The sequence below is a fragment of the Gobius niger genome (assembly GCF_951799975.1).
Source record: "Gobius niger genome assembly, chromosome: 22".
NCBI lineage: Eukaryota > Metazoa > Chordata > Actinopteri > Gobiiformes > Gobiidae > Gobius > Gobius niger.
Window position 1 is genome coordinate 21,959,518 of NC_136873.1, and position 10,887 is coordinate 21,970,404.

At 46.7% G+C, this 10,887-nt stretch overlaps 1 protein-coding gene across 1 annotated transcript; it reads left to right on the forward strand.

Annotated features, from left to right (window-relative positions):
* Positions 1–2,633: 2,633 nt before the first annotated feature.
* LOC306981270 (uncharacterized protein) lies at positions 2,634–4,708 on the forward strand (the record flags this gene model as incomplete). The annotated part of the gene is made up of 2 exons (XM_079580831.1): positions 2,634–2,944; positions 3,820–4,708. 2 exons carry the CDS (start codon positions 2,634–2,636, stop codon positions 4,706–4,708), a joined length of 1,200 nt encoding a protein of 399 aa, XP_079436957.1.
* Positions 4,709–10,887: the final 6,179 nt, after the last annotated feature.

Consider the following 10,887-nt stretch of genomic DNA (forward strand, 5'->3'; position numbering starts at 1 on the left):
CCCCTGCGTCAGACGGTTCGTCTCGGTCTCGCCCCCGAAAGGACCGGGCGGCGGGGCTCCATCCAGCCCCGGCCCGAGTGCGCTCGAGTCCGCTGTGCTCCGGAGCCGCCTGCGCTGGAAAAGAACCAGCCAGAGGCCCGGAGGTGGCGGATTTCGCATGCCCACAGATCAAGCTTGGGTCCTGGCCCAAAAAGAACCAGGATTTTGACCCTTTTCTGTTTTGAAAAACGTCATTCCCAAAAACCGCCCGACCGTCCCTTGGGTCCGGGTGCAAGTGCTGAAGTGGCCCCAAAGTAGCGCTGTTCCTCTAAAATCCCAGCTTTAAAATCCTGGGCATTTTGCGCTGAAAAGACTTTCACGAAAAAGAGGTCCGTGACCATGGAAATGACCCTGGCACTCTGGATTTTGGATTTAAAGTCGTTTTCTAATTATTACCGATTTCTTTCTGTTCCGCGGTTTAACGGCTATTGCTCCGCCCGGGAGAGAGCCAGCGACCCGGGAGAGGCATCCGCGTGCTCGGGGGACTCTTCCGGACCGGTGGGTGGGCGGTTCGAAAAAGAAGAAGCCGGAGCTCCGGGACCGGAGCGGGGGCAAAGGCGAAACTGGTCCTTGCCGTAAGTTAAAACCGGGAAACGGAGCCTTTAACGGCGTCTGATCGGCGCGACTTTGGCACCGGCGTGTCCGGGGGGCTCCCCTCTATCAGACTAAGTACTTTGTTTTTGGATGAAATTGCGTTTAATGCCGTTTTTAGGCCAAAATGCGGTCCAGATTCCCATGGTAAAGCGGATTCTCCATAGAGAATGAATGGGGGGGGCTCACCTGGAATAACTCCCCCGGGAAGAGGCCCAGCGCTTCGGAAGACACACCGGCGTGTTCGGGCGGTCCTCCCCGTCCGGGTAGTGCCGCTGGATTTTGGATTTAAAGTCGTTTTCTAATTTTTACCGATTTCTTTCTCCACCGCAGTTAAACGGCTATTGCTCCGCCCGGGAGAGAGCCAGAGCCCCGGCAAAGGCCTCCGCGTGCTCCGGGGAGTCTCCCGGACCCGTCCGTGTGCTGGGTGCAAAAGAATAAGCCAGAGCTCCGTGTGCGCACCGGGGGCAAAGGCGAGACCGATTCGCTCCGTACTTTCAAACCGGGAGCAGGAGCCTTTAACGGCATCTGATCGGCTCGTCTTTGGCACCGGCGTGTCCGGGGGGCTCCCGACTACGACATAGGCCATGGTTCCGGACTGAATTTGGTCTTTTTCTAATTTTTATGAATTTATTTCTATGTTTTTTCGGCCGGGCTCTGGTGACCTGTCCGTGGTCCTGAACCTGGACTTTGGGAATAACTTCCAGGAGAAGAGGCGCACAGACGGGACAAGCACATCCCCGTGACCGGGGGCTCAAGCCGGTCCGGACCAGGTGGTTTTTCTGGCCCCAGCTCCGAAGCCTAAACCTAACCCTAAGCTTCCAGGAGAAGAGGCGCACAGACCGCACAAGCACATCCCCGTGACCGGGGGCTCAAGTCGAATCGGACCATGTTGTTTTTTATTTTTATTTTTTTATTTTATTTTTTGGTGGTAGCTCCTAAGCCCAACCCTAACCCTAAACTCATCCCTAACCCTAGCCCTAGACCCGGGCAGCACTCTCTATTTAACCGCCCCAAGGAAGTCCGTGACCCTGGCACTCAAACCAACAATTTGAAATTGTTCTAAGTGCTGAGACACTTAGAATTTTTTTTAGAAAAAAAAAAACTTTGAAAAAAAAAGTTTTTTTTTCTAAGTTTTTTTTCTAAGCAAATTGATGGCAATGGGTTGACAGTCAAATTTAAGAACTTTTTCTCATATTTGGTAGACAGACTGCTATCAGGGCGCTCTACCATGAACCAGTCATTATTTTCTCCAAAACCCCCAGGAACGTTAATTGGCTTTAAAAACACTAGCCGTTCACACCGGTGTCAGCTTTGAGACCGATGAGATAGTGTTCATCAATAGTTTGACATGGGATTGATTTTTTATTTTTTTTGTTTGTTTTGAAAGCTTTCCTCACAACATGTTATTAAGGGTCATGAGACGAGCGCGTGGGTATAGGTTCGGTGTCTGTCGGGCGTATCGTTTTCGAACGGCGGCGCTTTAGACATTCGCCATTTTCTTCATTTAGGAGTCATTTAAAGGGTCAAAGAAGGTGTTAATAGCACGAAATTCAGCCCCTCTCCCTCTAAATAGGTAATAGATCGGATTCTAAAGGGCCAACTCTGCCGGACGCTCGGTAGGCTACTTGGCTTTCTGGTGGTCAGAACGAGACGGGACGAAAATATTCAAATAGACCCAAGGATGATGTGTAACATACTTGAAAAGTGTGTCAAAATATGAATTTCATCAGTCCTTCAAAGCAGAAAAGAAAAGACACCTGATCCCACTTGGGGCACTTTTCACCTGTCCCAGAACGTATGGCAGGCCTCAAAATGCAAGTTCTGAAGGTGCGTACAGACCAAACGTGCGTCAACGCCCCATCTGCCTCTCGTTGGACGCCAAACAACGCCGCTTCACATACTTCACACTCGCGACAAACGCCTGTTTGCTGGCGCGTGGAGTTGTGTAAGCGTCATAAATAGGAGGCGTGTCTAGCTACCGGTTGTAGACACAGGTAAACATGGCGGATCTTGACGACGTTGAGAGAATCGCTGCGTTGTACATACTGTGGAGAGGAGATCAGCGGCGGCATCGCGGCCGTAAACGTATATGGGTCCACCCGATCCTCCAGGGGCGCTCCCAGTTTGGAGAATACCACCATTTGGTCCAGGAGCTGCAGCTGGATGACGGCGCCTTTCAGCGGCACTTCCGTCTGTCCCGGGCCCAGTTCGATGACCTGCTGTCACGCATTGGGGCACAAATCACTCTCCTGGACACCAACTACAGGCGCTCCATCCCTGCTGGAGACGCCTGTGCATCTGTCTTCGGTCAGTGAGTATTTCATCAGTGCGGGTCTCTACAAACTCACTAGTCCTGTCAAATGAATTACTGCCATAGCAGAACTTCAAATCAAGTGTGTCAACAATATGTTGCAATTGTTTTAACTTCACGTGTGCCAAGGAGGGATAGAGAATATTTGCCTTTCTGTTTTCAGACTTACGTCCTGTTATGTCCTTTCCGCTGTTTATTTATGGCTGCGTTACCCATCTGTCTTATTTATATGGCGAGCGTGCAATAAAGTAATAAACAACGTCTATATGAAAATATCAGCTTCGTCTCTAACGTTGGGTTAGCGCCCCCTTGTGTCAGGCCACAGGTACTGTGGATGAAACATCATCTGACAAATGACAGTTAATTTTCATCTCCAATTTATGTACATAAAAAGCATCATAAATCAGGCAAATGTGATGCTTCATTCACATACAAAGCCTACAGTGCTTAAACCTTGACTTTGTGATGTTTTTCTGTAAAGCACTTTGTAATTGCTGTTTAGAAAAGTGCCATACAAATAATGTTTATGAGTATTATAATTATTATTATTAGTATTAACTAAATGCAAACAAGTACAAAAACAAAGAATACAAGGGAAAGAGGCCAGAAGCTACATTATTGTAATGTATTTATTTAACATATCATAATTGGTAATAAAGTATGGTAAATGGCAAATGGTCTCAACTTATACAGCGCTTTTCTACCTTTATCAGGCCCAAAGCGCTTTACAGTAAGGAACCAGTCACCCATTCACTCTCTCATTCATACACCAGTGTGCGCAGACACCAGTGGCCGTATATAATTCCAATAATTCCTCTATCATCACTAAACCTCAATTCCAATGACATGTCATTCTGCTTTATTCCTGATTGTAGGTATCTTGCCACTGGGGACTCCTACCGGACAATTGCTGCCAGTTACCGGGTGGGCGTTTCCACTGTCGCCAGTATTGTCCCTCAGGTGGCGGCTGCCATCTGGGACTGCCTTGTGGGGGAGTTCATGGCTGTGCCTTCGACTGAAGACTGGCGGTCTATTGCAGAGGAGTTTGAGCAGCGGTGGAACTTCCCTCTGTGCTGTGGAGCAGTGGACGGCAAGCACGTCCAGATCAAGGCACCCCCCAACTCAGGATCCCAGTTCTTCAACTACCAGAAGGACTTTTCAATTGTCCTTCTGGCTGTTGTGGACGCTCGGTACCGGTTCCGGGTGATTGATGTTGGGGGGTATGGTAGGACCAGCGATGGGGGTATTCTGGCCAACTCCGCCTTTGGTCAGGCTCTGCGGGATGGAAGACTTCATCTGCCTCCTGACCAACACCTGCCTGGGGCTGACCACCGAGGGCCCCAGCCCCATGTCTTTGTGGCTGATGAGGCGTTCCCGCTGCAGAGGAACATGATGCGGCCCTTCCCTGGACGTGAGGTCCTTCCAATTGAGGAGCGTGTCTTCAATTACCGCCTATCCCGGGCTCGGCTGGTAGTTGAAGACGCATTTGGCATCCTGACCTCACAGTGGAGGTTCTATCGTGGCCTCATTGAGGTCCGCATTGAGGTAGTGGAGCAGTGTGTGAAGGCGACGTGTCTCCTCCAGAACTACCTGAGGGCTGCTGCAGGAGACGAGCCACCTGCTGTCTGGAACCCGCCTGCAGACGAGCCGCCACTGCCAGGTCTTGGTGGTGTCAACCCCTCTGTAGAAGCAAGGCGTGTGAGAGACGTCTTCAAAGACCACTTCATGGCAGAGGGAGCAGTGCCATGGCAGCCCAACCCCTAAACCGGACCCCACAACGGCTCTTTTAAGAGCCACCCACTAATCACAAAAGAGCCTGACTTCTTTCATTTCGACATTAACTGTTTACTCATTTTAACATAATGAACAGTAAAGTGTATTGTTGTATTGGCCTTCCTCTGTTTGCAGAATATGACTACATCTTGAAGAAACTCACATTCAGGGTAGTGAAGGTCCTGTGCTGCTGCTGTGTGACCTGCATATGGGGCACGGCTCTCCCTCCTGAACATCAGACACAGATGCTCCATCTACACCACAGTTCAAACCAACATTAAGTTGCAATGTCATCGGTTTATGTAACATATGTCTCTTTTTTTAGTGTTGGACTCTCCTCCCCATTGCTATTTGCCTGCACAAATCATCTGGCCAGTATGGAAGTTGACTGTAATCTATTGTGCTTCAGCTGCTACTATTGTCAAGATATTACAAATAAATGTTTTCTATTTAATGCTGCAATTTGATATATTATGGCATCTTCCCATTGTGATTCATGTTTCATAAAACAAGGCTTCTGAACTATAAGTGTTACTATTCACCTAATGCATTACTAGAATTGACTAGCCACACATAGGAACATGCACACAGAAGGGCTTGTACAAACAGACTGGGGATAAATGGTATTCTCTACCAACCTCTTGCCTTGCACATGTATTCTCCTTAAATGTTTAATGTCAACATTGTGAGAATTTAAATCTGAAATCAAGGTTTCCATGAAATAACACATTCATCAAAAGTAAGTACCTTTATTTAAATCAAAATATAATACATGAATAAAATAAATATTTCGATAAATTAAACATAAATTCTGGCCTGAGTTGTATGACACCGGCATACTACCGGAGACAGGAATAGAAGGAAAGTTGCTTGGAGGAAGAGTGAAGGACACTGAAGAAGGAGGAGGAGGAGGAGGCCATAGGTCCTGCCCTGGAGAGAATGGGACTAACTTTTTTTAATCGGGGGTCAGATTGGTGACTAGGTCAATTATGATCTCATTAATTTTAGATTTAGCCAATTCTTGGTCCAAAAAAGGCAATCTCTCCAGGGCAGGAGCTAGGCTGAGGAGGTAGTGCTCCACAGCAGTGAAGACCCGGGGCGCTGGCGGTGGAGGCTGCCGAGGGCGTCGCAGGGACTCCACCAGCGCCTCCTCCACCGCCGTTGATGGCTCCCATGATCGCCGCCGCACTGCTCTTCTCCTTTGACCTACAAACAATAAAACAACGAGTGATTTGAATTCACATCAATGGAAACATCACAATTATATACAAATAGCAATGGGATGGATTTTGAAACTATCAATGTGCTAATTCCTCCCTGTGCAAACATTACGGAACAACAACTTGAACAGAATGGAGTGTAATTGTCTAAATCCTGTTGTTGAGATCTCTAAAATAATACCAGAAGCACATGCATTTAAAAACATGTTTGTAGAGTCATTTTGTACTACCACATTTAAATATAGACTAGTGTACTGCTTATAAATGACCTCTGCACACCTGAGGATACCGGAGCAGAGGCGGATGGGGCTGCAGCAGGCCGAGATGGCCCTGGGACTGGAGACTGGGAGCCAGATGAAGCCACAGGCGATGTAGGGGCCCTTGGCTCCGGAGTTTCAGTGGACTCTGCTAGGACAGTGACACATGAGCACTAATAATACTAATACTATTACTAATACTAATAAGTTATCATTATGATTATTATTGTTATTACATTAGCGCCAGTCAGAGTGGACAGAATACAGACAGGTCATGGCGGACTACATACCTTCAATCTCTGGCTCTTGGTCACTCTCCAGTCCCGAGGCGTCTGAGTGGAGGTCCTCTGCCATGTCCTCGACCAGGCTCATGTTGCTGCTGGTGGAGCGTGGCGCGATGAACCGGTCGAGGAATGACAGCACAGCAAAGAACCTCCACTGTGGCCTGTGGTCTGCTGCTGCCCCACTCCTCTTCTTCTTCACCTCCTCCTCCTTCTTCTTCTTAGCATAGGTGTCCCTCAAACTCTTCCACTTGTTTTTGCACACCACCGCTGAAAAGTTTTTGTTGTTTTTTTTTACTAACAAACTAATAAATACATTAATACGATTGATACACAAGTGAACATGTTTATCACATTTAGTCAAGGTGTTAAAGCAGAAACAGAACAATATGAAAATGCTTTGGTAGTACAAGATATTACCTGTCAGTCCAAGCTCCTGGCTTATTTCGGTCCAAGCAACTTTCCTTCTATTCCTGTCTCGATAATAATATGACGTGGTGTCATACAACTCAGGCCGAGCGCAAACCGCGACCATTAGTTTCTCTTCCATGTTTTTCGGTAACAGATGACGCTTGTGCTCACTATTTAAGCCCAGTCAGCATCCCTGATTGGTTAACAAGGTGTAAATGAACGCACGTGTAGATTGGATTCCTTGAGTGCATGAAGCAGTGGGCGCGGCCTCCCTGTTCGCTCACCGCGCTGTTCTCCCTGGCTTTGACGCGCGTCCTTCCTCATCCGCTCGCGTTTGCTACGCTTAATACGCGCGGACAGCTTGGCTTGCATTTCGAAGCGCGTTGAAGCGCCTCTACATAGGGTTAACATGGAAGTTGGAGGCGTGGACGCTTTTGGTGTGTACGCACCTTTACTGGACTTTTTATAGAAGCAACTCCTGAAGCACATATTATATTTTGAGAGTTGAATCTTCAAATAAGAGTGTTTTTTGGGGAGAATAGCATTGTCAAATCCCACTGATGAGCACTAGTCAAAGCTGTTTCTCTCCCGCACCTTGACCTTTGACCCTCGGGGCACCATATTTGGGGCACATAATGTCATTAGGGCCCTGTACCATAAACCAGTGTTTGATTCTACCCAGGACCCCCAGGAGAGATAATTGGCTTTCTCCAAATCAGACTTTCAAATAGGGTAACCAGTATTAGTTTGCTTGGGGGTTAAGAGGTTAATTATTATTGGTCATAGTGGGGGTTAAGAGGTTAATTATTATTGGTCATAGTGGGGGTTAAGAGGTTAATTATTATTGGTCATAGTGGGGGTTAAGAGGTTAAGGTGATTTAAGTCAGTTTCTTTGTCTTTGGGCGAATGTCCTAATTTGCTCTTTTATTTTGAAATGTTTCTTATTCTGAAAAACTCCTGAACAGGAAGTGCTCTTGTCCCCTGCGCCGCACCTGCCATGGAACTATTATGCCACCTGCTGATTAATCAGCGCATCATTGGAGACAGGTGCAGTCACGTTGAGTACATCTCTCTGTTATTTTGTTAAAACTTCGAAATTTGTACATGACATGTAGAGTAAGACATGTGAAAGCCAAAATGTGATGTCTGTCATATATTTTCCGCAGTATTGTGTCAGAATAAGGCTTCATTAGGTGAGCATGCGTCGCCTGCTCGCTCGACTGTGGAGATAAAAAAAAAAAAAAACGTGTTTCCAAAGTTTGTCATGTCATTGTTTTCGACACATCAGCACTGGGAGGATAGATGCAGCTTACAGTCTCTTTATGAAGTCTTTTTAATACGAAAAGTCCAAAAAAACATCCGCTGATTTGCATAATTTCCACCCGGTGCGGCCATTACGCACGTGTCCAATTATCATCTTGGAGCATGACATGCACTGGGGGAGAGAGTTGTAGGATGATAAAGGGGGAGGATTGGGATTTGTAGAATGTTTCTTTGATTCTTGTCACAAAAGTTAGTGCAGGGCTTTGTTACTTTTAAATCGTATTAGTCGGGGTGGGTGTTAAAAGGTTAAGGTGATTTAAAGCAACCCAATAACCAAATTGAAATACAAGCATTTATGTATACTTTTAAGTAAGTTTCTTGTCCTAATTGTCCTAATTTACTCTTTTCTTGTCACGTTTCAGGAAAACTTTAAAATTTCTTCTCCCAAGTGAAGTCACTGTGAGTACAGCTTTCTGTTCTGTTAAAACTTTGAAACTTGTACATAACATGCAGACTAAGACATGTGAAAGCCAAAATGTGATGTCTGTCATGTATTTTCCGTAGTATTGTGTACCAAAAAAAAGTATTTAACCTCTTAACCCCCGCTGCAACCAATACTGTATAACCTCTTAACCCCCGCCCTAACAATAAGGTTTAACCTCTTAACCCCTGCTGTAATACTGTTTAAATAGAGTGATAAACGAAAGGTTTTCTTATTTCATACATTATTTGGATGGCTCACATGGCTATTTTGCGTGTTATGTATGTAACAATTGTTATATTGACTGTGTAGTTAGTTTTAGGTGACCAAAACATTTCATTTCTCTCCATAGATGACCAAGCCCAAAGCCATGGGACTATGTCCCATATGCAAAAAAAACCTAATGTTTGTGTCAAGGCACTTAAAGCTGAAGCACTGCGTGGCCCTCATTGAAGAGGCCACCATTTTGAACCAGCTCTCAACATTCTCCATCAAATTGGAGAACTCTATTTGCCCCGTGAGAGGGTGCGTAGTAAAAATAAAGGATGTGCAGAGGCACGTGAAGATGAAACATCATGACCTCACCATGAGACAGAAAGAAAAGGTCCTGAAAAAGGCCAAAACAAAAGAGGCTTTGAGGAGGCTGGGGGAACTGAGGGCCTCAAACCCCACACCCCCCATGGTGTCGACCCTGGACCTGGAGGATCCGGTCCTGAACCCCTGCCACAACATGGCGTGTTCGAGTTTGGTCAGGCGCCTTAGGAGGGAGGTGGCTGACCTGAAAAAAGAGGTTGCAGCTCTTAAGGTAACATATACCTATGAAGGACATTTTCGTGTTGCGACAATTGTGTCAAATTCTGCATATGCACATATGTTGTCTCACTACAGGCAGCGGCAGGGGAGGAAGCATCCTCCAGGTCCAGCGGGAGCCAGGCGTCGCCGCCGTCATCGGTGAGTTCAATTTCTTTACATTTTTGAAACTACTACTTTCACTAACATTTAACATTATTCACTTGCACCCAACCCCACAAACAACTCACCAGCCTTTTCCTTACATGTAAAGTCATTTCTTTGAACTTTTTTTTTTTCTTTATTAGTCTGACAAAAGTGAGGAGGAGGACAACGACACAGACAGCGTGGTGGTCATAACATCAGGGCCAGAGGAGAGCGAGGAGGAGGAGGAGGAGGAGCAGGAGCAGGAGCCGGGAGATGGGAGATGAAGAGTCAGATGAGGGGCCAGAGCTGGAAGCAGAAGAGACGGAGGAGGAGGAGGAGTCGGAGGAGGAGTCGGAGGAGGAGGAGGAGGAATCTCCAGTCCCAGGAAAAGTGAGTGAAACATTAGACCACAACACTTACCTGGCCCCCAGCCACCACTATAACTACTTTTTTCCCACAGCACCTACCGGAAGACGACAAAGACTCAGACGTGGGGCCAGAGATGGAAGCAGGAGAGACACAGGAGGAGGAGGAGTCGGAGGAGGAGTCGGAGGAGGAGTCGGAGGAGGAGTCGGAGGAATCGCCAGTCCCAGGAAAAGTGAGTTAAACATTAGACCACAATACTTACCTGCCCCCCAGCCCCTACCATATGCAAGACAATCATAAATTTTGTCTTTTTCATTTTTCCTTAGAAACATACAGAAAAGAGGAAACATACTCAGCCAGCGGGGTCGGATGAGGAGGACGAGCATAACATAAAAGACATATAAGACAACATAGATGCCATTTGTCAGGCCATGCAGGCGGATGTTGTGAGTAAATGTTTGGATGTAGAATTTCTTCCATAATCGACTTGCCTGAGTGGTTTGAGCTGTGGACATATTTATTCTATCGCTGTTTCTTCTCACTAACTAATGTTTCCTCATCAGAGAGGAGAAGAAGATGCCTGGAGATCAGCGCCCCCCCTCCACCCTGCCCTGATGGTCCTTTTTTCTCCCAGGACCAGAGGCAACACAGACACCTTTCATTTCTCCAAGCCTATTAGTAAGAGAACACAGTATTCAGCTTTTGTTTGACGTCTGAAGGCAGGCTTCGAACTGATTGTTTGCATGATGATTCATTAACTACTTTTTGTGTGTCCTGGCAGCCGCCTATATGCATTCTTATGAAGAGGCCATTTTCCGGTCTGGTGGGACAAAGAAGGTTCAGGAGAACTGTGTAACAAAAGCCACCAGGGCAAAGATATTCATCAAGTACATGATGCTGGCCTCTGCGAAGCCCCACTGGGACTGGAGCTTTTTGAAAAATATAACCGCCCTGC